Source organism: Monopterus albus, unplaced genomic scaffold, assembly GCF_001952655.1.
Source record: "Monopterus albus unplaced genomic scaffold, M_albus_1.0 scaffold13.1, whole genome shotgun sequence".
Classification (NCBI taxonomy): Eukaryota; Metazoa; Chordata; class Actinopteri; order Synbranchiformes; family Synbranchidae; genus Monopterus; species Monopterus albus.
The window spans coordinates 2,989,503-3,016,838 of record NW_018127893.1 but is presented as its reverse complement, the minus strand read 5'-3'; the positions used below and the strand labels follow the sequence as shown (position 1 = coordinate 3,016,838).

The window sequence follows — 27,336 nt, the reverse complement described above, 5'->3', positions numbered from 1 at the left end:
ATTCGTTCTATCCCTGGATATTGAAAACATAATAGAAAGAAGGCAGCGCAAGTTGTTTCTGAGCCTGGCTATAAGGTTAAAAACAAAATAAAAGTTAAGTGGGCATACTTACGACTTGTATCCTTCAGATAGTTAAATTTATATTTAAGGCGATAGTGACACGTTTAAGGTCCTTCATGCGGATGAGAAGCTACAGCAGCAGTCCGCTTCTGTCGGTGTTTTCGCTGCAGGGCGTCTGGACGATAGGCTGGGCTCGCGCTCCGGTGAGCGCTGCTGACGTCACTCCGACTGTAAACCTCGGAAGGTGCGTTGAAGTACTGCTCCTAAGATCCTGTGTCCGATAGTGGCTGTGTTTTTGTTTAGTTTCTTCGGTTTTGCAAAGGAAAAATACTGCATATATGGGGAATTCAGTGTTATTTGGTCATTTAAATGCTTAATATGCTAGGCATGTTCCTAATTAGCATTCCCCCCTCACAATAACACTGCTGATAACAGTGATGTAGGCTGTATCTCTAAATATGTTGCCATACTGTCTATGCATGATATAACAATTCAATTTGTTTTTGAAATATGTTTAGAGTAAAATCTGGTGAAAACTGAGATGGAACAGAAAATGATGGAAAGGATCATGTGGCATCTCTTTGTGTTTGAACCCATACAGTAGGCCTATACCAGGACACCACATGCACTTAGTGCATATAAATTTAAACATTATATGTCAAAATAAATGTTCAGTGTGATAATGTGAAGAATCTTATTTTCCAGCTCATTAGTCTATACATTATTTTGCATTTCATCATTATAACACTATAATTTGAGATTAAATTTAGTACACACATGGCTACCTCACTGGCTGCTTTAAAAGATAGTAAGGTCATAAATATTTGAAGGCAGGTAACCTAAAACGTCTGAGGGATTTTTTTTGAAGGAGACACCCAATCCACCATTGAAAGCTGCTACTGGGCTTGTAAATCTAATTAGGACATCTGATACTTCTGCATTGGACCGTATCTGATTACTGACACTGGATGACATCATGTAAACTCTCGCATGACTTTTTTCTTCACAAGTTAAAAGTCCAGGTTAGTAATAGCATGACATCCTAAATAATGCAACAAAGAAAAGCATCACTTGACCATATCAGATCTGACATATTTGGATATACCAAGACATTCTAGACTAACAGCAGCTAAATACAACAGTGACTGAGAATTATGAATCTCATTATATTGTTAATTTGCCCATTCCTTTTTCTCTCTAGTCCACATAACGAACACAGACAACCATTGTAACACCACTTGTATTACAAATAGCCAATTGGGATTGATGTCTTTTAAAAACCTAAAAATCTCTTTTGTTGTTTTGATTATATAATATGTGGGTTAGTGTACTTCTGACTGATTAACTACAAAGAAAATCGAAAATTATATATCTACTGTACTATCCACACCAAGTCCACTACTGTGCATGTATGGATAATGGCTCCATCATGAGGCCATACTGGGGAGAAGCAGATCTGCATGTCTAAAGCCAAATCTCAAAGCAGTGACAGTTATAGAGAAGAGTAAAGGGCGGGGAAGGAATGTGCTGGGAAGAAACCAGTGCACACCAGGGAAATGACAGTGGCAGAAGCCCAGTATAGAAACTACAGTATTCATATTAAATCATAGAATGCATGCTAATTTTTTTGACACAGAATACATTTTGGGGATGGAATTACAAATTTGGAGTTGTGTCTTAGAAAATTATAGAACCAGCTCTTATTGGAACAAAGATAACCCCAGTAATTGTAAGAGATCTACTGTGCTGTACATGTCAACATCAGGGTAGATTCAGCCATATTTCTGCTCAGACATACACCAGTTATGAATAATCCTTAATGACACTGAATCAGAGTGGTACCGTATGTTACAGTGGACCCCATGACTTTGTGAGCTTTTTCTACAGACATGAGCAACAACTTCACATATTTCACTGCAAATCTCTGCAAAGTATAAATCTTTTATGTATATATTTAGTACTGTTGTGTGTTTTTGCAATGCCAGTGTGTTGTTTATTTATTTGTGTGTCCACATAAGCGCACTTTTAAATTAAAAAGGACACGAAGCACTCTGAAAAAATAATTGTTAATAATACACAAACTTTAAGAACTTTAGGGGAACTGGCACTTTTATTAATTCAATGGCAAAGCAACACTACAGATAGATACGAGAGTTAGCGGTGTTATGTTTGGCCATGTTATTAAAATAAAGGCTAATGCAGTACTAATACATGTAGTGGCTAATAAAAATGTTAGCAATTCTCTTAAAATATTTAAAATACCTTGAAAATTCACTGGCTTTATTACGTCTGATTGCCATTCACTGTGCTACTTTCCCAGCCAATTATCTGTGTGGCCCCAGCTGCTTTGGCCTTTATCTGTGTTTATAAATGTCCTATCACACACATTCTGTGGTGCCTGTGGAGTAACATGAAATGTTTCTGTTGGACCACCAGTGTTCACAGCTCTGCGAGTCTTTGTAAGATAGCGATACGTTTTCCTTCTGTCTGCGAAGGTCCTCGGCAGGTAGGCCATATATATTTTGATATTCAGAATACTATTTTGTATATTGTAACCACTTTGTCCCCAGGAAATTTTGCCAATGTTGTTCTAAGTCCTGTATTTGCTATATATCAAGCTTTAATGGATAGAAATGCGTAGATTGGGCTAAAAGAATGCTAGTGTCTGTGGCTTCAAATGTGGTGGATATTTTTGCTATTCCCAGTATTTCTTAGGATAAAAGTATCACAACTTTTGTAAAGTTCTTTTGTGGTATTTGTGATACCAATGCTGCATGTACCATATACTGTAGTTTCTTGGGAAGATGGTTTGTTGCAGTAGGGTGTGTTCTCTGCCTGTCTTGGTAAAACTGGATGCAAAAGATAACTGGTTTATACTAAGAGATTTTAGAATTAACTTACTTTACTGGTATGCTACTGAAGCATACGTTCACTTTTGATTCCACTATTTCAATTCTGCATTTTCTTAAAGAAATATATAATTAAGTTTTAGTTATATTACAGATAATATATTTTCTCAATTTCTCCTCTTTTTCCAGTATAAACTACCAAGCAGTCCATGTAGAAGAATGAGAGGAGAGAAGCTGTTACTACCAATGATACTAATGTCTGTGATGATGAGTTTTTCACCAGTACAGATGTCTAATGGACAGCATGTGGCAGAAGAGGCCTGCACTGTTCAGATCCTTGTCCCTGGACTCAAAGGCATGTAGTTACATGGAGCATACAAAGTGAACAAAAATAGAAACTCACATTTTCTGATTATTATAATTTTTAAAATCTTTTTCTGCAAAAGGAGAACCTGGGGAGAAAGGACAAAAAGGAGCACCTGGGAGACCAGGAAAAGTTGGCCCGCCTGGAGAGATTGGTATATATACAGCATATACCATTATACTATGTTTTGTTTCTTAATACAGGGGAAAATATATACCAATTTACATCAATACCAATACACACCAGCTTATGAATATATTCATTTTTTCACCACTAAGCTGAAACTAAAAAGAACTGGGGGAAAGATCACATTGCTGACTGATAATGTGCTGTTACATCACTAGCAGGCCATGCAGAGATGGCCAAGTGTTTACATTTGGGTGAGAGGTTGTAGGAGAAATGATTTGCAGAATGTGCTGCTGTGGAGTGTTTACTGAAGACCTTAATGAGGGCTTTAAAGGAGATTGCACAGACTCTCTAACACACCTTAGTTGAAATAAAGAGTGGTTTGACAATTTCACTTATTTTCATAAAGTTTAATTTAATTAATCTTTCAAGGCACAGAAGTTAGCATGAGAGACATACAGCTTTTTGAATAGGCTGCAATGTAAAAAAAAAAAAAATTCTGGTCACACTCACTTTTTTCAGGTCAACCTGGGGTTAAAGGACAGAAAGGAATTATGGGACGCTATGGAAAAATGGGCCCAAGTGGAATAAAAGGTGATTATAAAACGTACAAAGTATTTCAGATACAGTAGCTGTTTGGGAATTAATTAAGAGTATTTCATTTTTTGTGAATAATACTGTACATTTCATACATCAGGGGTAAAAGGAGACATCGGGGAGCCAGGTCCAAGGGGCCCTGATGGAGAGCCAGGTGAGACATTATACCATCTTATTCAGTTTGCCAAAAACATCAATGCAGGATTAAAGACACATTTGGTGAAAATTTGAAAATGAATTATGACAACTGTGTGGCAATCACCCACAGGTGTTCCATGTGAGTGCACGCCGATGAGGAAGATGATTGGAGAAATGGACATTCTTGTGTCTCAGCTGTCTTCTGAACTGAAATTTATTAAAAATGGTATGAGCTTGGCATTCTTTTTAAAAAATACTTGTGTATTTTGAAAACATTTTGGCATCATGCTTGATACTGCTTCACCTATTATTAGCCTTAAAGAACTGCAAATGCTGGGCATATCAATGTGAAATTTATGGAAATACAAGTGCTCATTTTTCAGCACTGCCCTCCCCTGCAGCTGTTGCTGGCATAAAAGAAACAGATAGTAAGGTCTATCTGTTGGTGAAGGAGGAGAAACGCTACTCTGATGCTGAGGCCTACTGCCAGGCGAGGGGAGGGCACCTGGCCATGCCCAAGGATGAAGGAGCCAACACGGCTGTCGCAGGGTGCATTGCCGAAGCAGGTCTGAGCAGAGTCTACATTGGCATTCATGACCTGGACCACGAGGGTGTTTTCACCTATGTGGATCGCTCTCCCATGACTACCTTTAGTAAATGGAGAAGAGGAGAGCCAAACAATGCCTATGATGATGAGGACTGTGCTGAGATGGTGGCCTCAGGGGAGTGGACCGATGTGGCTTGCCATCCCACCATGAATTTTGTCTGCGAATTTGACAAAGATAGTATCTAAGTAAAGTCTTTATTGATGATACTGCTGAAAGATGATAAATATGATTACATGTGTTCACAGCATTTGAGCTGTATCTTCTAAGTTGTAAATATGACGACAAAATGACATACACGTGCACGGTAGTATATGTTCTACTTCCTCTTTTCTTTATTCACTTTTAAGCTTTTTTTTTTTAAATCACTTAAAAAATGATTTTACTTGATGTTAGATATCTACTTCTTTTAAGTACACCGTTGTTCTCATACTCTGATTCATTAGTGCTTCCAACAGCATGCCAGGCAATGTACTGAATCTTTATGTTATGTAAACTATCCACTAAGCAATATTTGCAACAGTAACATCAGCCAACCAGATGAATAAGCAAATGCAGAGAGCTGTAGATTATGTAAAAAGTATTAAATTAAAAGAAGGATTTTGGTTCCAGTCGGGTGCTTTTAATCAGAGTAATGGAATACAATATGCATTCTGTATTTATATAATATGTTATGTGGCAGTTGCTGGCCAATAAACATTGAAGTGATAATTTAAAAAAAAAAAAAGAAAAGAAAGAAAGAAATTGTGTCTGAACATTATTTTCTGCCCCAGAGTTGACTTTGCCTATTTAGTGGAGCGGCGCCTTGAGCCAAACCCTGAGACAGTCGCCACCCAGTGGATAAAAACTGCACTACATTGTAAGAAGTTCTCAAACTGGGACATATTTTGTGGCTTGGGCTGCTCCATAAGGATTTTTTCACAGCACACATTTTTATTTGTCATGGCAGGAAAAGTACATGTTACAGCTACAATTCACACTAGCTTTGTTGAAACTGAAGCAACTACATGAAATTCATTTTGCTGTTGACACCTGTGTGTTACTGTGACATGTCAAAATGTGTTCTATCATATTAAAGTCATCTATGCTAAAATCCATGGTATTAAAGCAAATGTTGATTTTGGATATATAGTTTTGTGGTACTTGAATAATTGCTGTGTTTTCACATGTACTATAAAAGTTAAAACCTTTAAAAGAATGGCTATGTTTCCCAACCATACTGTCAACAGATAAAACCTTTTGTAGTATGCAAAGGTCCTTTGGCTGCAATCGCTAATACACAAAATGATGCATCAACAGTCTGTCTCATGTATTGTCTATAGGGAACACTATTATCTCACATCTCAAATCATCTGTGTTCCTGTTCACAAGTGCTGACTTGTGAACAGGAAACTCTCCCACTGCTACTCCCAGATTCTACACTTGCCAAGACAAAGGAGTCATCTCCTCAGGTAACCACACACTGGGCTCTAGTTACAGTAGAAGAGCATCATCACTAAGAAGCAAAAATGCCACCACTCAGGTAAAACACCATTTAATCTGCACCACAGACTTGACTGTGATGTTGTGGGATATTTATTTAAACTTGATTTTTGAAGATTTTTCCATATTAATATTGGGGACAATGCTGAAGTTTATCTTAAGTAGTGAATTAAATCAGCACATTGGTATATAGTGTTATGATTTTTATATTAGGGTAAATTAACAGTGACATTTTTCTGTGATGTGACAAGTTATTATTTCAAAAATAATGTATTGCTAGACACAACAGAGTAAAAAAAAACAGCAAATTAATTATTTCACTGTTTGCTAAATGATAAAGAGGAGACATTACACCACATAGATTGGTACGACATTTTCATTGAAAATCTTCCATTACAGTCTGGACTGCTATTGTGTTTTAGGATGGGCATCCCAGATGATATCCTGTTGTGAGGAATTTGAATATGCATGATGCAGTTCTCCTAATAAAGCACAGCACCAGTCCCTTAAGGAATGAATAATTAATGCCGAGATGAATTATGCATTTAATTGACCAAGAGTTGCTTGGCCTAAACCAATTAGGTGCCATTGTTGGTGCAATCTCTGGTTACCTCTGGGGTAAACAATTTGGATACTGCTGTCTAACATTGGTTTGACAGATAATCTATAGTAAAAATGGTCTGCAAGTGGGAGATACGGCTACAGTGCATGAAAATGAGAAAAAAAAATCTCAGCATGTAGTGTTATATCCACTTCTATTGTAATGTACAGTAGCAGTGATGTTTTAGCTCAAAATAAAAGGACTAAAATGTCTTTCTAGTCAAGTAATATCTTGGAAAGGCATGCTACTTTTTTTTATCAGTGTGCATGAATGAATGTGGAGTGGAAAAGGAGTGAAAGTATAAGGTGTAGAACATTAAAATTTAACATATACCATTCTTTGTCTCTCTCTCTCTCTCTCTCCATAGTATTTTATTACCTTAGTAATGACAAATAGACAATTCTAGGGGCAGGGGAACTGTAACCTTGTTCAGTTGGCAAGCCAGTTACAAGCCAAATGAGTAAGTTTACTGGTCCACATGGGTGTGTATCAGTGCCTCTCATTAGCATCTGTGGATAGCCTCCTGCACATCCAACATAAAGTTGCTTAGAGACCCATAAAACAAACGGTGAAGAAAGTTGACACCCAAATAAAAATGGTACCCATATAAATTCTTAATAAGTTGGTGTACCTAAGCCTGTTTAAAACTGAGCCAATATTGGACTCCAACAGGTCCATTAGTTTGTTTAGGACTGCTGAAACAAAATTCCACAGCCTATAACATGGAAAGCAAAAACGGGAGAAATAAATGTTAGGCTGGACATCTGATGTGTGCTGTTGTTTTGAACTAGGTGTATAGGCTAATCTGATATAGGCCTACATTTGTGATCATCTCTAAATTGTTTAGAACCCATTAATTGATTCCCCTGTGGGTTGCCATGGAGACAATTGAGTTTTTGAGTTAAACACTAAATTAATGTTAGCCACATGCCACAGAGAAACTCCATAAAACAACAGCACAGACTTCTCCTGTGGAAGAATTGGTTTCCCTATCAGGTGCCATCTCAAGTTACGTCTCCGGAGGCTCAACACATCTGCCGTTGACACGTCACATTTACTGGATGTTGTTTGTAACTGGTTCTGTTAACTATGCCCGGCACATCAGGGACAAGCAACCTACCACCGACAAAAACAATAACTGTCTATAGGAATGGAGACGCTTTTTTTCCCCGGAAGAAAAGTAGTTGTGAACCCGCGGCAGGTGTCCACTTTCGACAGTTTTTTGGCCTTTTTAACTAGAGTGACTGAAGGTCCCTTTGGTGCCGTGAGGAAACTCTACACCCCCTTACAGGGCCACAAAGTTCAGCATCTGGACGAGTTAAAACACGGGAGTGAATATGTTGCAGCCGGAAATGAGCTGTTCAGAAAGCTGGAGTAGGTACCTTGTTTCTGGATGTGTGTACTTTGAGACCTGGCCATGGATGGGACTTTGCCTGTTTTGGAACTCTGTAATTAATAATACGTTTTTACATGTCATTAACCTATGTATTTCATTTTAACAAGTGGTGGAAAGTAACTAAGTACATTTACTCAAGTATTGTACTTAAGTACAATTTTGAGGCATCTGTACTTAACTTAGGTATTTTCATTTCCTGTTACTTCACTACATTTTAGAGGCACATATTGTACTTTTTACTCCACTATATTTATTTTATTACTTTAGTTACTAGTTACCTTTCATAATCATATTAATAGAAAAAAATACAGTATAATTATAAGACCTCATTGATTTACTTGTAACAGAATACTTTTACTCTGTTGTATTGCTACTTTTACTTAAGTAAAGGATGTGATTACTTCTTCCACCACTGATTTTAACTGGCATAATCAGGTATAAAGATGTATTCCATCTATCTTTACCAGTAACTGCATAGACTATGTCAAGGCCTGGTTTGAGTAATTTACATGAGGTTTTAATCTTTTACAGCTATTGTGAGATCACAACCAAGAAGCCACAGATAAAGAAAAAAGGACAGTCAAAACCAAATTTTGTGTTTAATCAGTTATAATAACATTATTGAACTAAATCTAACCTTTAATTTCAGGTGCTACATGTAGCCATGCAGTATGACAGGTGTTCTTCAGTGGGGGGTTGCACCTCTGTGACCTAAATTCTGACAGTGAATGACAATATCCAGAACCAAACAGTGATAATAAACACAAAAACACCATTATCATTCAACATCAGAGTTTGAGTCAGACACATATGTGGCTCGTTCCTTATTTACAACTAGCCTGTATTCATTTTCTGACCCCTAGTTTTAAAAATTTCAGATCTTACCTGTTGTTCACAGCAAAATTGTAGTTTCTTCTTGCTGGAGGAAAACCGCTGATGAATCTTGCACAGTAAAGTGAGTATTGATTTGAAGCCAGATGCAAAGTTAGCTAGGAGGTAATGAGGAGAATGTTCTTTGTTGAGGAGTGCAGTGATAGAAATTTTTTTTCACTTCTCCTTGGTTCATATATTGTTGTGTTTCATAGCGTGTTTACCAACGGAGATGTCCTTGTGCCTCCTGCTCGAATACATATCCTGAAGTATACTCTTAGAAGCTGGCCAAATGTTTTAGCTATGGTGACAGAGAAAGTGCATCTTCGTACCGGTGCTGTGCAAATGTAATGTCTGATATTAGTATATTGTATTCAATACCATGAATTCTGCCTTGATTTAATCAAAATGGCCTACATATTTTTAAAGTTTTATGATTTTATTTTCTTGACAGAAATAATGTCTTCTATTGTCTTAAATGTCGTTTGTTAAAAGTTAACCAGTCACAATAACGTCACAACCATGTGCTCACTGGAATTCATCCAAAACTGCTTGTTAGATAAACACTGCTTGGTCGAGTTTTTAAAAATTTGCTAACATTAAATTTAAAATAATAATATTCATTCTTTTATATACATCTAACTATGTTGTACTTCTACCCAGTAAGCATAGATGAAACACTGGCAGGACATCGCTAAACTTCATGGTATTTCTTTATTTGCTTTCCCAGGCTTTGCAGGTTAGATGGACGTCCCGTCTGCAGCCCCACTGAACTGGTGACCAACCAGTACTACGTTGCACTTGGTGCAGAAAAGTTTAAAGCTCTCCCATATGACCAGTGCATCCCAAGAGATGTAGAGAGAACAACATGAAAGAAGTGTATGTGACGTTTAGTCAGTGAAATAGGTTTTTGTTAACATAAATTAAATGAGCAGCTCTATTGGTGAAAAGAGGAAATGTGTTTATCAATTCTTTTTTTTTGCCTTCTCGTCCCTGTAGCCAAGAAGTCCTGCCTGCTGTTAGAAAGATGAGACACGAAGTCTGTGGTGAGTACATCTGCTTCAGATTTTGGTGCAGTTCTTCATCTAGTTCTTCATTTTGTTACAGGTTTTTTCCCTAAATTCTCTAGTTTATTACTGTAACAGCTTGGTAGTATCACAGTAGAAAGTCTATTTTTGCACACATCACATTTCATTTAACATTTCCCACGTGTGAGACTTGTTGTTGGGTCACAATTCGTTATGAAACAGCACTATCATCAATCATTGTCTGCAGGAGGCATTGAGTTACTGTTGCTTTCCACTTTGATGGGTAATCCCCACAGACACAGGCTGCCCACTTGATCAAGTGCAGTGAGCCTTGTAGACAGATCATATGCAACAGGGGTGCAAAAAATTATTTTTTTATTCAAACCAGGACAATTTGGATTGTGATTAAGTAGACAGTGAAATGCTTTGAATCCATATGAACTCACACACTGAGGATGAAAACATGCCCACTCAGCAGCTTGAGGTGGAGACGGGGCCCCCTGAGAGAGATGTGTCTGACATCTGAGTTTTCTAAACATGAAAGATGACAACACTGTGGCAGATGCTAGTTTTTTCATGCCTTATCTCTTGTGGTATATGTGACTGACTACCATTATATTCAGAAATTAGATTGATTTATTATCAATATATTATAATCTGTTTAAATGTTGATGATTTTGAAAAAAAGAGAAATCGTCATCTAAGATGACAGATGTTGTCAAAATTTGCTCAGCTGAGGTTCAGCCCTAACACATTAAGGAAATCTAAGTCAACAATGCAAAGACTACTGTCTTTGTCATTTCACTCAGTACCATGAGGTGGAGACAGAGACAGAGCTGTGGCTGTGTTTTGTATCCACCAACTCACTGAAGTATTAGTCATTCACCACACATGATGCTGCTGCAGTTTACTTTCCTTGCCTCTTCATCTGATCCTTCATAAATTTGTAAATATGATTTGACCCGTTAATACAGACATTTTAGTAGGGACAGATACAAGTGACAAAACATGCCCACTTTGTTTTGATCTATCAGCTGTTTCGCTTACTGACTACACACACGTTTATAGGGTCGGGGCAATCATTAACTTCACTTTGACCTCACAAAACAACAGCAGTCTAGTTTGTAATGACTACAAAAGAACCTTTACACATGTCCATTGTTGCTTGATGTAACCTTGCTCTCACAAACTCACTCTCTGTCCTTTTTTTTTATGGTCTAAAGTTTAACTGACTGCTCCGCAGAGTGAAAACTCTCTATCTTCCCATTGGAAGTGAGCATATATGCTGAGTTAGGTGTTCACAGACATGATGAGGTAGAAACTTTTGAGGTAGACATAGCATAAAGAGAAGATTAATAGGGGAGAGAGGAATGCAGGAGACAATGAGAAAAAATAATGGTGTGCATCAAAGTGTTTTTATATTACAGTATTAAGCAGTGCAGTTGTGCTTCACACTAAGCATCCTGTGACAACAGCCTAGAAAGGCTGACTAAACCTTTAATAGCTGCACTCTATGACATCAGTGATGACTTGCCGCTGAGCCCCATTCTGCACTGTCTTGGATGATCTCATTGGTTAGGGGAAACAGCAATGCCCCAAGGAAAACTATACCTAGGCACTGCTGCCAGCATGTCTGCTCACTGAGGACCTAGCCCTGGAAGTGGCTTCTACTGATACCACGGCCAGTATGGCTGGAGGCCGCTTGGTCCAAGTGGTTGGGAGCCCTATTTTCCCCTGGCTATCATATCACAGTGTCCTCCTGTTGACTCCTGTTCTCTGCCATTTGAGAGGGCCACAGATTATTCGCTGGTCGATCCCCCTGAGCCTCACACGAACTCTAGCACTCTGTTTCTCTCTGTCTGGGATACACACAGTTGTCTGCTTTCGTAGGGCCTGGCGCTGTAGATGTGTAATGCAGAATGAGGGGCTAGATGACCTCAGCTTTCTCACTGCCGTGTTTCCAGTTGCACCGCTACTTGTACTGTACTCTCCTGGCTTTGCAGCACCCCTCGTCTTCTGCCATCTCCTCCCTGAATGAGACAGTCTTCATTTAACTATGTTCATTTAAATATGATCTATTTACATCTCACTTCCAGACTGTACACATGGAAAACAAGCTGTTCACTTTTTGAAAGCCCAGATATGTTTTGATTTTGAACTTTAGCGGGAAGCTGTTTCACATCACTCACAGATGAACTGAGATTACAGTGTACCACTGCGACAGTGCCACTGCTCTTCTGCCTTTGATCTCGCACACTTGTGGACACCACAGCTCTAGTGTGAACTCGTTTTCGCTGAATATACTAGGCAAATTTCACTCGTCTTTTGTTGGTTTATTGTTCTCCCTCGGCCCACCACCAGCTGTAGAAACTCAAAAAGAATATCAACAGACTTTGCCTCCACATTAAAGAAAGCAAACAAGTAAAGAAACAACACTGCTATTCCCCAGCCTCCATGTTAGTGAGCTTGCAAACACCATTGCCAGAAGTGTATTCTGGTGGAAGCCTGAGATCACTACACTATCCTCCAAGCCAGCACAGAGATCCAGCGAGACAACTGCAGTAAAGTGCACTGTAGCTGAAAAGACACATTAAGTCTGCTCTCTGTGTCTGTGTCTCTCATTCTCTGTGAGGGAGACATACCTCACCTTGATACCTAGAGAGGGGATGAGGAGCCTATGAGGAGAAAATTGCCTTTTGTGGAAGCATTAATTCAGATGTGTACCCTGCTGTCTGAACATCACTCTTACCTCTCCCCACTGCTCTCTCTCTCTCTTTTTCTCTTATCCTATCTTGCTCCTTCACTCTTTCACCATGCAGCGCAGTACTAAGCCTCTTTTCTCGCTCTCCTCTCCATCAATAACCTTATGCTCTCTACTGCTGAAGAGTAAGTTATTCTCTACGACTCCCTCCCTTTCCCTTTAAGCTTGTTTGGATTTTTATTGTTTGATCTGACTTGATAAATAAGACAAATGCAGTCAGAAATTCATGGCTGCCCCGATTCATCAATAAATGATTAGTTTGCCACACTCTCTAGTGATTGATAGGTTGTGCACTGGATGTATTGGAACCAGATGAATTCAGTATAGTGGGGGTTATGGGGGAGCTACGAAGCATATCAGCTCATGAAAAATTGAGGTCAATGGGAAGTGTAAAAAAGAGGAAAAAGCATTGAAAAAAGCAGAGAAACAAGTTTTGTCTCACCGAGTTTTGTCTTTTCTTCCTCTTTACAAAACAATAGCAAAACGTCGATGATGAATCACAGAGACATCTGGGGAAATATGCCTTAATCTGTGCTCCTGTTTTCTCCTCTCTTTTGTCTCTCCATGTAGTTTGCTCACACAGGCTTTGGAGAGGACCTTGAGCACACAGCCAGGGGCCAGATGCAGAAACACACAGCCAAACCAGAAAGAGCCAAACAACAGAGGCAGGTGTCCAGAAACCCAGTTCTCCTCGCAACAGGGGGTAAGCTGAACACTTCTACAGAAGTGTCTCTCTCCCTCTCTCTCTGTCCAGATTGACATCCTCATAGTACTTTTATCCCTCTAACACCTCCTTTCCTGCTATGATGAAATATAGAAACTTATTAGCTTTTGATTTTTTATGTATATGCATGTTTTGGGACAGAATCTGTACGTGCATATGGAAGCGTACATTTACATGTGTAGGGCTACATTTGAGGACACATAAGAATGTGCACCGTTATACATTCCTCTGTGTTTGCATGTGAGGGGTCTAGTGTGTGTTAGGATCACAGTGAAAATCTACCATTTGTAAAGAAGCTTCTTTGGGTCCTTGTTCTTGGAAACTTGTTCTTAAAGTCCAACCAGACCATCACACCCTGCTCTTTGACAGAAACACTCTTTTCTGGGAATGTTAAACAGAACAAGACTTCAAACGCTGTCAATGGGACTAAAAACAGATTAATCCAATCAAACCATTTTGCTGAATATTAATCCAGAACGATGTGGGTAAAAACAGAATACTCCCATTTACTCTTGCTGTAGGAGCCACAGTGGTTAAAAGTGAATCACAAATAACAGTGACAAAATACTTAAGATTGTTGGGTCTGAGCATTGTATTAGTTGCACACTTTAGAAGTGTTATGGTTTAGTCCCCCTCACCAGGAGGGTGAGGGGGAACTGGGGTTGGACTCAAGATGGCTGACCCAGGTGCTAGTACAAAAAATGTGGTTTAATGGAATAAAAACATCATGACAACATAACAGGGTCCATAATACATACAAGGGAAGGGCAGTGATGACTAAGGAGACCAGGACGGTAAACACACAAACTAACGACAGGAACTAGGATAGCAGGAGCGTGAGAACGGACAGGTGAACAAAAAGAACCAACGTAAACAATACAATCCACAGCACAGAGACTGTCAGCGTGGAAAACAAAGCACGTATTTCTGTATTGCTAACCGCATAATAGCGTGATAAGGTCAAGCCAAAACTAAATTGAAAGACAACCTGGGCCTCGAATAATATACTACTTACTGTATGTGGAAGCATGAATTGGATAGTTGCCACAGGTTGAAAACTGCCACCCTTTCATATATTACAACTACTGCTACTGTAAGATAGCTGATATAATAAACCATTTGAAAGAAAAATAATGTTACAAGTAAAGCACAATAAAGGCTGCATGTTTTGCAGCTGTATAATTGTCTCTTTGAGCTAAACCTATGAAATAAACCTTTTTGTCTTTTTTTGTTTTATCACTGATTAATCTGCCATGCTTGGTTAGTTATTATTTAAATGAAATGACTTACAGCTGTTGAAGTAGACTCAAGCTCAGTGCTTTGTTTCATTATTCACTTTCCACCCTGTATCAGTTTCAGCCACAGACAAAAAGGAGTTTTTGAAAAGGATGTTTCCATACAGGCTATTCCCCATATACATCAAGAGCAACCTGTCACTGTCAGGAACTAACCCTGAAATGAAAGTTCACGCTGGCTGGCCATATTTGAGGCAAAGCAGCTGTGGCTTTCTGTACGCCTTTTGTTTGTGGGACCACTCTAAATAAATAAGTGGCTTGACAGCAACATTGATCTCTTGTGAAGTTGAACAGGAGAGGAAAAGAGAGAGAGAGAGAGAGAGAGAGAGAATGAGAGTTTGCAGAAGAATGAAATGGCGACTGCCAGCAGATGAGGTAATTGTGATTAATCACTCTTCTCAGAGGGGAGCGTGTTCAATGCACAAAACAAAAGAAGTGAGATGGCAGGATCGGTGGAAGTGCAAGAGGACTGCCAGCTGAAGGTGGACCTGCCAATTGATCAGGTAAAACGCAACGCCATGTAGTATCGTACCCTGGTGAGATCTTAAGCATGCAACCTTTGACCCTCTCAGCCCCTCTATCAGACAGGAAGTAAGAACTGACCCCAGTCTGAAAACACATCACCATAGACAGATATGTCACCTGGCCAAGGGCTAATGCTATTAACTGTACTAACTGTACCTATTAGTTCTCATAATCTGACAGCTTGCTGTCACTGAAGAACAACAGAAGTGTAGTGAAAATATTGATAAACATCACAAAAACCCTTTATATGTGATGCAAAAAGGAATGTCTTAGATGGAAGAAGTGTCTGTCGCTGCAGTCGAGCGTAATAAAGATAAACTTTTCCATGCGCTTTTTGGCTTCAAACAGAATAGAGAATTTACTCCTAGTACAGTTCCACATCATTTTCTGCCCCAAGTAAGGCTCATAAGTGCTCAGTAGAAAAAGTTACATAAATATATAAATATTTAGCAAAATCAATACAGCAGTACAGTACTGTGTAACCCAGCGGGGGGATCTTGTTTTTCCCTCCCTGAAGCTTGAAGCCAAGATAGTCGACGAGCAGTGTGAGGATAGGACTTGTTCTGCGAGTCTTTGCAAGGCCTCCCTTTATGTTTCAGATGACTTCTTTCTGCAGAAGTCTTTGTTTGCAGGTCCCAGGAAGGATGTAAGTACCTTTATTATAGTTAATAGTTCATTTTTACTTTATTATTAGTCCAATTTTTTCATTTGCTGTTGGATTAGGTCACATAAAATGGTCCAACCAGCAATTATGGTAATCATAACCATTTTCATAATTGCATGAGAGTCACATACTGTAGACCTGGTTCCAGCAAATATACTTTTATCTAATTTCTAACCTGTTTTTTTCTGCCATCATGGTTCTCTCTGTTATATTGTACACTATGTATTTACCAGTACTTTCTTCTGAGTAAGGAGAGTCAGTAGAAGGCACAGGTACTGGAGATATAGGATTAAAGACACTTGGTTGAGCTCCATGTGGAACTTTATATAATTTAGCTGCAGCCATAGATAGTATATGAATCACAGCATCAAGCTTAAAAAATATATAAGTTTGTGTTTGTTTTTAGAGTCTGATAACAGCGCAGCATGTATTTGATGCCTGTCCTTTAACTCTGGTTGTGTATGTTCACAGTGGCGCTGAGCTGTGTGTACTGATGTTTTTGCAGGAATCCATGGCTCCTAGAAATTACACTCATTTAAATACACTTATTTTGCTCTAATATTCCTCGAGGTGCAGCGATATGAAGCAGTGTAACTGTGATGAATGCACACAATAGTTGGGTGTTATTACTATTCCAAGCAATTTCATTCAGCTTTGAAATGAGAGGATATTGAGTCTTATTTAAGCAATCAATAATCTTGAACATTTCATTTTAATGAAAACTATAATTTCAAGCAATGACAATTACACCATAGGGGAATGTTTTGGTGTGGTGATGATTTTGCTGCCGTATGCACTTTTGCAATAAAGATATTCTTATCGGGATAATTATTGACTTCTGGGGGCCAGTTATGACCCTGGCTAAAGACCCCATCAATAGCTTAATTCATTACTTATTGCTTTTTGTCATACATGAATGTTGCTGATTCAGATTGGCTATGGATTGTCAGGAATGACCATTAGATAATGGAAAATAATAATAATCCCTGTACAGAGTCAGCTGCTTTTTGCAATAATCATCTTTCCAGGCAGTTTTCGATTTGTCAGCTAACAAAGACTGACAAAAAAAGAGAAGGTGGATTTTTTGTTGAAAGCTCTCCAGTTAAAAAGGGTCATGCCAGAACACATCTTAAACAGGAGTAATTACAGCTTACATCACAACTATCCAAACTGTGCCAGTGCCAAGGGCATTATTTCACTGAAATGTGCTAACTTACAGTAGCTCATAAAGGAAAGCAACTTGGCAGCAACTTTGTTTTATCTTCCTCCATGTTTTATTGTACAGTATATTTAAAAGACTTGCCATCAGACTAGAAATGATGCAGCAGGTGAAACTTACCTAACCATCATTCATACTTACACTTCTTTTTTTCCTTTAAGGCCAAACAGACTGTTGCTGTCTCACTGTCAGCAGCCTCATCATTTAGAGCGCTGTGAATAATAATTTGGGATAACTATACTGCTATGACTTATGCCTTGAGCTGAGTTTGAACAGATTTCCTCCGACGCCTCTGCTCATATATGCTTGAGAAATGCCCTGTGTACTCTGTATATGTGTGTATATACTGTAGTAGATATTGATGGCCAAATTCAATTACATGATTGCATTTTCAGGCAAACATTTAAACGATTTATTGCACTGGATTTAAATAGTGAATTCATTTACGGACAGTACACCGGTGAGGCAGTTGTGTGATATTGACCTGTGTGGTCCAGACCAAATAAAGAATAACGAGATTCAGCATCTCTGCCAAGTGGAGATGTCCGCTGGGAGTGAAGGCAGGCTATCTCAGTGGAAGAGAGCGAGTGATGGTGGACTGGAGCCTGATGCAAATTTATCAGAGCTTTTCTTATAATCACTTGATATTATGGTTCAGCTTTATTTCCTGTTCAGAGAGCTTTTATTTTGGTTACTTCCTGTCCTGCATCATCTCACCTGCCCCAGCTTTACCCCAGTACAACTCTCTGTTGACTCTCTTGACTCTGTCCCCTTACCTGTCAGTTTCTGCATCCCCCAGCGACGCTGGTGTGTCCCCTGTCCCACATTACATTACCTACTGTGTATTCTTGATCTGCCAGCGACGCTGTTGGACTCAGTCCCCTTACCTTGATGCTAGTTTGTCCCCTGTCCCACATTACCTGCTGTTGGTTCCTGACTCCCTAGTGACGCTGTCACTACTCCTGTCAAGCTCAACGTACCTGTTCCTGAAGCTCCAGCCACACTGTCCATTTTCTGGCTTGCTCGACTCACCTGTTTCCCCTGGTGCTTCGGCCACACCCACCACCATCAGCCATTTCTCTGCCCGGCACAACCTACCTGTATGCTCCTGGTTCCCAGCTACCTCGGTGCCACTCCTGCCTGACTCACCTGACTACTCCTGGCACCACAGCTCCACCTTAGTTTTTTGGTATCCTTATTGTAAAATAAAGCTTCTAAGCTTCCTCCTAGTCCTGGTCTGCATTCTGGGTCCATCCTGAGCCTGAATCTTAATACTTGACTGACTTGTGTTGGGCTTCCTGAAGGCTGAGTTTTCCTTTGGAGTATACTCTGTTAAGGAGCTGATTGATCTCATATGGGAAGACTGTCTGTCTTGTAGATGCCATACATTTTGAGGAAATGTAGACAAGGGTAGATTTGTACTTATTAGTGTGGTATTGTTTGTTGTGATTTAACAATATTGGCTGATTTAACAACTAGTCAGCTTAGCATTTTTCTTAATTAATATTGTTAGAAATGTCAATAAGACTAGGGATCTTTGATCAATAGTTTTCCTCTTAAGAATTTTGTGATAAGAAATAGAATCATTATTGACCACTGCATCGATCCTTTCCTTTTCCGATGCAAGTCCATTTTATTTGTTGTTCAGCTGTTTTTCCATCCTCCTATTCCCCGCAGCTTAGGTTAGTCATTTCAGATGCCTTATTCTTCCCTTGCAAGGTCAACTATAATCAACTCTAGACAATGTCACCACATTGCTTTTACAGAGAACTAGGCAGAGGAAGACAACTCCTTTGGGGTTTTAAGGAGCTGCTGCATTATACCATTCAATTACTGTTCATTAGACAGCGTACAGCCATTAATCAGACTGAGATGTTCTGTTAGTCCTTAGTGGGGACAGTGAACTAGCTTCCTGTCTGGGGTGCTGTTCAGTTGTTAGGAGAGAAATGACACTTTGAAATGCATCTACTGTACAGACACATCCTAAACTCAACTGCTACTCTGTTCTCTGTAGGTGTTTGCAAGTGAAGTTCTCTGATTCATGCAGCCCTGTCTTTTAATTTTAAAAGACATAGGCTTTGTAAGAGATTTACCTCATATAGTGGAGTATTATGATCTGATATATCAGTAAAAGGGGGTGGAAGGTGACAGATTTACTGATTAGAGCTGCATATGCATTGAATATGATTAGATGATGATATGAGAAACTGATTTATGTTTTTCAGGAGACTAAAGAGAGGGAGGTGTCTTCCAGCTGTGACACAATACGGTCACTGGTGTCCCGGTTTGTCAAGGGTAGGTTCATCAGAGCATAAAGCCCGGTAGTAGCTCATCGACAGCAGCAGCGGCGGCCCCCACGTTCCCCTCCACAGCACCTAATGCACCCATAAAGAGACCACTAATACACTTTGCATTACCAGTTCCTCCCTCACGTTGCATGTCACTGGATCCGCAACAACCTCTTAACATCTGGGAGAGCTTTACGCCATGCTTTATGGAGACCATCTGGTTGAGTGGGGTTTTTTTCGCCTCCCCAATCTCAGATGACTTATTCTATTATTAAAAGCACCTGCACATCAAGGTGTGCCATGCTGAGAGCCTGAGAATATTCAGCACTGTTTATACCTCCCATGTTGTTTGTAATTTGGAACCACTCAAAGAGAATGAGAGGCATATATACCTTGTTACTATGAAAATCCATTTTTTCCCCCTCTGTGACTTGAACTGCATGGTCTGGCTTTTATTTCACTGATCTAGAGAAGAACACATCTCAAAAAATACATCATAGGTGCTATAAGCATTTGATTGAATAGTGTCAAAGCAGTGATGTAAACCTGACATTCTTCTTTATTGGGAGAATGTGCCTTTCACTTTGTTCAGGCAATTTCAGTCTAATTGTCTGCAAAACATACAGTATGCTTTGGTGGTGAGGCCCATTTAATGGTTTCTCTACACCCTTAGTTGTCCTTTGTGAAAATTCCAAAGGTGACTTAATGTGGTGGGATGTGAATCCCTGCAGGTGGTTTTCACTGTCTGCTCCTTCAATCTCAGGTTTGCTCTGCCAGTGTGACACCAGGAGAATCACTGCATCCTGTGCCAACAGCAGACTCCATACTTCATCAAGTGCCAAACATGCTATCATAAGTACACAAATACACATACATGTGCATGCACATATGCGCAGGGTTATCTAACAGACAGCAGTTTACATCAATCACATGCATGTGTATATGTATATATATATATATATATATATATTCTCTCTCATTTTTTTTTGAAATAAATCACGGCAGGTTATTGCTTGCCGACTCCACACCCACATACTCATTTTTCTGTCCCTTTCACATTTTATTGTTGTTGCTGTTTATGCATGGTTCTACATCATTCATGCCTCATATTCCCTAGCTGTCACAGTGGATCTGTAGATGACACAGATGCAAAGCATAGCTGGAGACTTACAGTTAGAGTGGTGGTAAGCAGGATGTAAAAAGAAATGCAAGCAGTCTTTCACACAATCAGACCTGACTGCCACCTGCTTTGCAGCAAATGTCAATAGTTAGGTTAGTTTTATATCCTTGAAAGAAATTTTAAGCTTAGTGAAAGTAGGAAGCCTTTTTCTAAACTACCATCAAAAGGACTTACCCTGCCTCCTCCATATTGCATTTTGACTTCCATATAAAAGAAAGAGATACTACTGGGTTAGGTCTGGCTCAGATTCTCCTTCAAAAGTTATTGACGCCATGTACAATGGCCTTCTAATTTATGAGGACTGATAGGGCCTCTGACAGAAGTTGTAAAACATTGTGACTGATTGTGTAGATATGAGATGTGTGCAGTCATGGCGTATTGTTGCCTGTATGTGCGCACGACATGCAGAGAGTTGCATGACTTGCTCTGTCACAGATAAATTACTCCACGCAGTCAAATTAAATTGTTGTAAATCACCTGGCAGACCTGAGACTAGTCCTGAGTGACGACCTTTACGCCTGTTTGACTTTAACTCTTACTTATGTTAATCACGTCTGTATTATACTGGCAGTAAAATTGTGCCATATCCTAAAAGGTCATTGTTTTGCAGTACAGCATATGACAGGAACAGAAAGACACACTAGTTTTGTTTATTACCAAAAAGCCTTGAGATAATGGTTTGACTCTTGAATGTGTATATATAAATTATTTTCTTTTTCTTTTTTCTAGAAAAGTGAAACCCTGACATTCCTTGTTTTATTCTGCATTATATTCATTCAAAAGGTATGTACTATAGACACAATATAATAAAGTTCCTCACTGATTCAACTTGTCAAATACCTAAAACATAACATATTATAGTAGAACTCCATGCAGAATACAGCATCATTCATCAACCATATGAGGATACAACTTGTTCCATGTTACTGTAGCACATTATAACAACTTCTGAGCATTACATATGCTTGGTGTGGCTATTGTTTATGAAATCCCTCTACAAAGAGCTTTATGATATTTATGTCACTAAAGAACTTGGTTTTATGGAGTGGTTAGTCCACTACAATATTTCTTTTAAACAAAAGATATACTATAGAAAAGTATATTTTTCTTCACTTCATTCACCCATATATAAACTGGGAACAAGCAAATGGTATCCTTGGGGACTGCGTTACTGAGGAAGAATGAAAGCCTTTATTAACCAGCTGAAGGAAAATGCAGTATATGCTCCTCTTCTCATTCATCATGAACAAGTCATGAAAGGCCTTCAAAAGGCACCAGCTCTCAACAGCAATTTCTTTTTTTAACTTCTACATGGTGAAAAATAATATGTTCCAAAGACCGTGTGTTGAAAATCCGCCATTGTGATGTGAGAAATGCATCTGTGTGTGATCTCAGCAGCACTTGAGATGACAGGCTCTGTGAAGTGTGCCACTGCCCAGTTACACATTAGCTTTGATTGCCAGTTTGTTCTGTGCATAGCGTATAGCTTTGAACTGCATTTCAAGATGAAAGCCAACCTTGTCCACAGCGTGTCCAGCATAGACCACTGCTGTTGGTTATTTGCTACAGGGACCATAACGGGCTTTAGAACTGTTTTTATTTGGCAGTTCTTTACTATGCTGGGATGAGCATTATGTATAATTTATCATACAATGCATCTAGAGAAAGCACCCCATTTCAGCTCCATTTTAATTTAATGCATCTTGTGTTTGCTATGGTCATTGTATGCTACCACTAAGGTATGCCTTTGTTGTGTTCAGCAGATAGCCTTTGATATTAGTGGTTCCCATGGTGAGACCATCGCCATTCAGTGATTACTCTCTGTCTCTTGCCCCCTTTCTCTTTCTCTCCTCTTTCCTCTAAGAGCTAGAGCCACAGAATTACAGTGTCAGACTGCAAAAGACCAGACATCCTCATTCACTTCTGTCTCAAGAAGCCAGCTGCTCATGTATAGGATGAAACAGTGTTATAAACAAAATAAAAACGTCTTTCTTCGTGACAGCTCCCATATGAATATATAGCCTCTTATTTCCATGAATATATTGCATAATTATGTATGGTTATGAATATTACATGGAGCCTCACACTGAGTGCATGGTAAGATGCCTAATTGCAGAGTTTAATTATTAAGAAGCAAAGGTCCTGAGCTGGGTTTGTGCGAAGCACTTTTGATAAATTATTTCCCGCAGTTTTCTGATGAATTATTTTGGGGGCTTGTGTCTAATCAGCCGGCATAGTGGACGGTGTAACTGCTCTTGAGAAAGACTTATCTTCCCATGGAGAGAAATTACTATGCTGATTAAATCCAGTGAAATCAACTAATAATTTAATGATATTGGAGTGGATAAAAAAAATGAATCATTGCCTCTCATAGTGGTGGCTGCGAACACAAGGGCGAGGTGATGAGTGGAATGAGGGCTGTTGCCATTGACCTCAGGGCACAGCTTTAATCCTAAAGCAAACCTCATATTAAATACAATGTAGTCGTGCTTTACTTTATACTTCATATGAAGCACTTCAAAGAAAAAGTCCAGAGAGGCTGACTAAACAAGGAATAATAAAATAGATCTCTCTCAAGCACTGCCAAAGCTACTCAACAGAGCTGTGTGTATGCTATTGCTATTGCCACTTCTTCCTCTCTAGCATATAACTCAGGTGCCCCCACACAAAAATCCCCCTCTTGCTAAGTATCCAGTGCACTTACATAGTATGCTGAAAAGTTTATGGCTTGACCTCAGTTTTGTGTTCAAAGAAATTTGAATATGAATAAAACAGATTTTCTCTGCATGTTACTTCAAATATAGAATGATGTATCCTGGCATAAAAGCTAATGGCTGCAATGCAGACAATAAGAATCACCAGCCCACATCTACACATCTACATATGTCTCCTTGTGACAGTGCAAAAGTTAGTTTGCCATAAACACAGAATCAAATGAAGAGTAATAGCTGGGCTACATCAATTCCCCTCCTACAAAATGCATGTCAGTCTAGCACTTATGAAATGCAGTCAAACAGCTTTTTGCAAGCCAGCATAAATATGTAAATAATTGATTGATACGTGAGGAACGCCTCTGTGCATCCAGCAGTCGATTGGTTTTGAAATCCCCTTTGGAGGGCAGGAGCCTGAGCATCTGTCAGTAACACATCAGTCCTCTCCTATGACAGGCACTCTGGCCAGCTGATACACTTCAGTAAGCAGCTAAACAATTGTTTTCAATATGATGTTAAATCAGCTTTTCTGCTCTGAATGAAGGCTTGAAGCTAAATTCATTCAGGTCTGCTTCAGTCAGAGGTCCACATACAGGTTCACACAAATTCTCTGGTACCTTCTGACTGTTCATCAATATTACTAGACCAAAGATTTAATCTGTTTCTGCCATTCGGTTTGTAATACAGGCTACTGTTAGCCACGTTAGCTGTATAGCATGACATTGTGGCTAATGTGGCCAAGTTAAACAGGCTAACTTCATACACAAGCAGTAAAATATTGTAGCACTGGGGCAAAGCAGCACCTGGTGGGACTCCCCATAATGCCAGAGGGGGGGATACTAGTTCAAACTTGGCGGGACTTGGTGTGTCCATTGTTCAGTGTGTCTGTTGCTGTGTGTTCCCAGCTGTGTGTGCAATAAAATTGCAGCTTGCAAGACCACAGAAAAGGCAAACTGTTCTCCTGACCCTTCTTTACCCAGCCAACGCTACAATAACTTTAAAATATCAACACTTACAGCATTGGCATGTGAGGTAGACTCACAGACAGTTGGAATAGATCCACTCTTGAGCTTCAGTTAGGAAGTAAATCCAGCATTGTACTGACCCTCGTTGATAAGTGATTAGTACATTTTAGGGATATCTTTAGGAACATATCCACAATAAATATACAATATCCACTGTGTCGTCACTGGCTCTCAGGATAGAGGATCTATGAAATTAACTGCTGTATCATTTTGTATGAGGTCATAAAGAGAGACAAATTCAAAAAGCATGTGGGTTTTTACAAATGTGGAAAAAGCAAAACAGGTAGGCAATGCTCTTTTCTCATGTTTTGTGTGTCTCTACACACACTGGAGATTCATGTGAATGTCAGAAAATGCTCTAAAAATGAATTTAGCAAAAGATATGTCCTTTAACCCTTTCCCAAGGAAACTACAAATATCTCTTTACAGCAAGCGTCAGGTTGTGGGAACTTTCCCAGCTGTATCACAAGCTCCTGAAGGTTTAGTGCCTTGCTCACGAGCACATAGTGGCTGTTATGGAAGTTTTATAGCACTTATCAGTGACAGGCTGAAGAGGAAAAAAGTGTCTATAAACTTCTGTGACTTGGTGTAAGTGAAATGAAAATTGTCGAAGGTCATTTGATAGAGGCTCCACATGCCTTGAGAATTGTATTGTGGCTCCTAGCAGATAAAATGGACAAGCGGTGTTATAAAAAAGACCTTTTCACCATTGACATCATCCTGAGCCACCAGGAAACCACTTTTCCCTCTCTCTGGTAGCTGCCCACTGTTTGAAGCTAATGGCTGAAAGCACAGCTAAAAGCTTTCAGTGTGATAAGGTAATGTGGAGCCGGGGTGGGAGGCATATACCGGTGGTACCATATATACTGATTATACAGTGATGAGGAAATGGTCTAAAAATAATAACAAATGGAGAATGGTTGATGATCTCACCACCCTCAGACTACTGACTGTAGTGTTTGGAGTCATATCCTGATGATTATGAAGCAGGGATGACAGTGTGAGCTGAGACTTACAACTTCCTGACCTTCCTGATGTCATGCTTAATGAAATAAAAGGGAATAACTTTCTGTTTACATTATAAAATTATAAATATTAAATTAAAAACATTGCATAACTCAGTAATGTTATTCTCATAAGATCCCCAGTGTTGTACTGTCATAATTATATTGTGCTTACATTGGCAGTAGTTGGCAACATTAAGCTTTAAAAGTAGCTTTATAATTGTCTTATTCATTTAAAAAGAATTCATCCTTTCTCTGACTACGTGCTACTATTCCATACCATGGTGTTAATGTTCACTTTAGGCTTTTGCCAGCGTGTAAATTACCACAGCATTATGAGAGAAAAACCTGCATCCTGTGTTTGTGTAATTTGTTTTCTCTATCTGCAGATGATGCCACCACCTCTCTCCACCCTGACCTTGTCTTTACTCACCCCTCCACCACCAATTACACACAGGCACACATATACATTTGTTTTTCTGTTTCTTTCTTTCTATTTCTTTCCTACTGCTTACTTTTCTGTCGTTCTCTGCCTTCCTCTGTCCTCCTCCTTCTCTCTCGCCCAGACTGGTTGTCCTCAGTAAGATGGATGTGTGCAGTCCCAGAGCAGATGGCCCTGCTGGTACTTTGTGTACCTGGCTCACACTTTTGCTTGTCTGGCCTGATGGGACATTGCCTGTGGAAAGAACTCTGCCTCTACACCACGAAGCAAACGAGAGTTGTGCAACTAACTGCATGGGTGCTCACGCCTCTTTTCATCAGGGAGCAGACTGCGGCAGACTGTGTGCCAACAGTTGGGTCATTTCTTTAAGGATCACAGGTTTTTGCTACGAGGAACATTTCAATGTGCATTAAATATAATAATAATATACTATATATTTTGTTGTCATTTGCTCATGGATGTAAATACGTTGATATATTTTTGAAATATTTATTCCATTGCAACATACTTATTTAACAGCAAAGACTCATTTAGTAGCAAAAGGTGAAAAGTTGTACTTCTAAACTGTTTTTAGTTTAGTGACACTCATGTAGCGGTCTTTTTATTCCATTTTTTTGCTAAAAGGGAACTTCTTATTTTGTTCACTAGAGTTTGTATTATGGAAACGGATCACCTTTAAACTGACTCTATATCCATTGTTAATGTGGCAGAATGAAGTATGAGTAGGCTAGTTTTATTCTTCTTCTTATAATGTTTACTAGCGGTTTGCAAGCCAACTTAAGGTGCATTACCGCCACCTGCTGGGCTGGAGTGTGGAACGACAATAGAGTGTTTTGTGTAGTTTTGTACAGGTAGTTTTAAAACCTGCGCTACACCTAGCGCACAGGAGTGTGGCATAAAGAGGCCTCGTTTGTGGCGGCCACCTGCTTTTCGCGTGGGGAAGCCTAGGCAAATGGCGGATATGGTGTAGAGGCCTCAGTTTCGACCGTAATATCACTAGCAAACTTCATTGTACAAATCCTTCAAGTTTTTAGCCGAGCTTATCATCACTGTTGCTGGTTAATAAGTCCAAGAGCAGGTCATAGCTAGCTAGCGCTCCCCAGCGTTGTTTAACCTGATGACAGCTAGGCCAAAATAATACGGTATGGATTTTGTGTGTTTTGTGCCAGCTGGCGACGTAAACAAAACAAAACAGTTGCTGCCCGAACTCAGCCAAAGATTGTTTGCGAGGTAAGAAGCATCACTCTCCAACACCAATGAACACTCGGAGTGGACTAACTTTCAGATTCAGGTTGGATAAGATGCTAAACTCCCGACCCTAAAACTTTTTTAAATAATTCATAGACTGTATGCTGATTGAAAAGGGATGCATTCATAAAGCA

The 27,336-nt window shown here is 39.4% G+C and overlaps 4 protein-coding genes across 8 annotated transcripts in view; 3 read left to right on the top strand and 1 right to left on the bottom strand.

The window, feature by feature from the left end:
- The window catches only part of myo6b (myosin VIb), a 41,578-nt gene extending 41,369 nt beyond the window's left edge, over window positions 1-209 (bottom strand). For both annotated transcript variants that reach the window (XM_020591178.1, XM_020591176.1), the window contains exon 1: window positions 113-209. The gene's annotated coding sequence lies outside the window, so the exon portion shown is untranslated. The remainder of the gene's footprint in view (window positions 1-112) is intronic.
- Window positions 210-2,490: 2,281 nt separating this feature from the next.
- colec11 (collectin sub-family member 11) lies at window positions 2,491-5,660 on the top strand. Of its 2 annotated transcripts, none has more exons than XM_020591094.1 (7): window positions 2,491-2,566; window positions 3,099-3,264; window positions 3,356-3,427; window positions 3,922-3,993; window positions 4,097-4,150; window positions 4,265-4,360; window positions 4,536-5,660. In XM_020591094.1, the coding sequence occupies exons 2-7, from the start codon at window positions 3,129-3,131 to the stop codon at window positions 4,925-4,927; spliced, it is 822 nt and encodes a 273-aa protein (XP_020446750.1). In that variant the 5' UTR covers window positions 2,491-2,566; window positions 3,099-3,128; the 3' UTR covers window positions 4,928-5,660. The 2 variants fall into 2 exon arrangements, with proteins under 2 accessions (XP_020446750.1, XP_020446749.1); XM_020591093.1 differs by having other exon boundaries at window positions 4,518-5,660.
- Window positions 5,661-7,894: 2,234 nt separating this feature from the next.
- On the top strand, window positions 7,895-9,960 carry LOC109955118 (doublecortin domain-containing protein 2). Its single transcript, XM_020590964.1, has 3 exons — window positions 7,895-8,196; window positions 9,304-9,435; window positions 9,819-9,960. The coding sequence occupies exons 1-3, from the start codon at window positions 7,973-7,975 to the stop codon at window positions 9,958-9,960; spliced, it is 498 nt and encodes a 165-aa protein (XP_020446620.1). The 5' UTR covers window positions 7,895-7,972.
- Window positions 9,961-10,087: 127 nt separating this feature from the next.
- LOC109955030 (doublecortin domain-containing protein 2-like) lies at window positions 10,088-25,969 on the top strand. Of its 3 annotated transcripts, none has more exons than XM_020590794.1 (7): window positions 10,088-10,134; window positions 13,448-13,580; window positions 15,299-15,399; window positions 15,939-16,067; window positions 19,530-19,599; window positions 21,502-21,555; window positions 25,902-25,969. In XM_020590794.1, exons 2-6 carry the CDS (start codon window positions 13,499-13,501, stop codon window positions 21,507-21,509), a joined length of 390 nt encoding a protein of 129 aa, XP_020446450.1. In that variant the 5' UTR covers window positions 10,088-10,134; window positions 13,448-13,498; the 3' UTR covers window positions 21,510-21,555; window positions 25,902-25,969. The 3 variants fall into 3 exon arrangements, with proteins under 3 accessions (XP_020446450.1, XP_020446449.1, XP_020446451.1); XM_020590793.1 differs by lacking the exon at window positions 25,902-25,969 and adding an exon at window positions 22,639-22,685; XM_020590795.1 differs by lacking the exons at window positions 15,939-16,067; window positions 25,902-25,969 and adding an exon at window positions 22,639-22,685.
- The last annotated feature ends 1,367 nt before the right edge of the window (window positions 25,970-27,336 follow it).

Bases quoted from the DNA above. Each gene is read 5' to 3' on its own strand.
- colec11 (XM_020591093.1), top strand. From the start codon at position 3,129: ATGAGAGGAGAGAAGCTGTTACTACCAATGATACTAATGTCTGTGATG. The intron at 3,265-3,355 runs GCATGTAGTTAC...TTTCTGCAAAAG, and splicing joins CCTTGTCCCTGGACTCAAAG to GAGAACCTGGGGAGAAAGGA. The intron at 4,151-4,264 runs GTGAGACATTAT...AATCACCCACAG, and splicing joins GGGCCCTGATGGAGAGCCAG to GTGTTCCATGTGAGTGCACG.
- LOC109955118 (XM_020590964.1), top strand. From the start codon at position 7,973: ATGGAGACGCTTTTTTTCCCCGGAAGAAAAGTAGTTGTGAACCCGCGG. The intron at 8,197-9,303 runs GTAGGTACCTTG...TGTGTTTCATAG, and splicing joins GAGCTGTTCAGAAAGCTGGA to CGTGTTTACCAACGGAGATG. The intron at 9,436-9,818 runs GTAATGTCTGAT...TTGCTTTCCCAG, and splicing joins CGTACCGGTGCTGTGCAAAT to GCTTTGCAGGTTAGATGGAC.
- LOC109955030 (XM_020590794.1), top strand. From the start codon at position 13,499: ATGCAGAAACACACAGCCAAACCAGAAAGAGCCAAACAACAGAGGCAG. The intron at 13,581-15,298 runs GTAAGCTGAACA...CACTCTTCTCAG, and splicing joins AGTTCTCCTCGCAACAGGGG to AGGGGAGCGTGTTCAATGCA. The intron at 16,068-19,529 runs GTAAGTACCTTT...TATGTTTTTCAG, and splicing joins TTGCAGGTCCCAGGAAGGAT to GAGACTAAAGAGAGGGAGGT.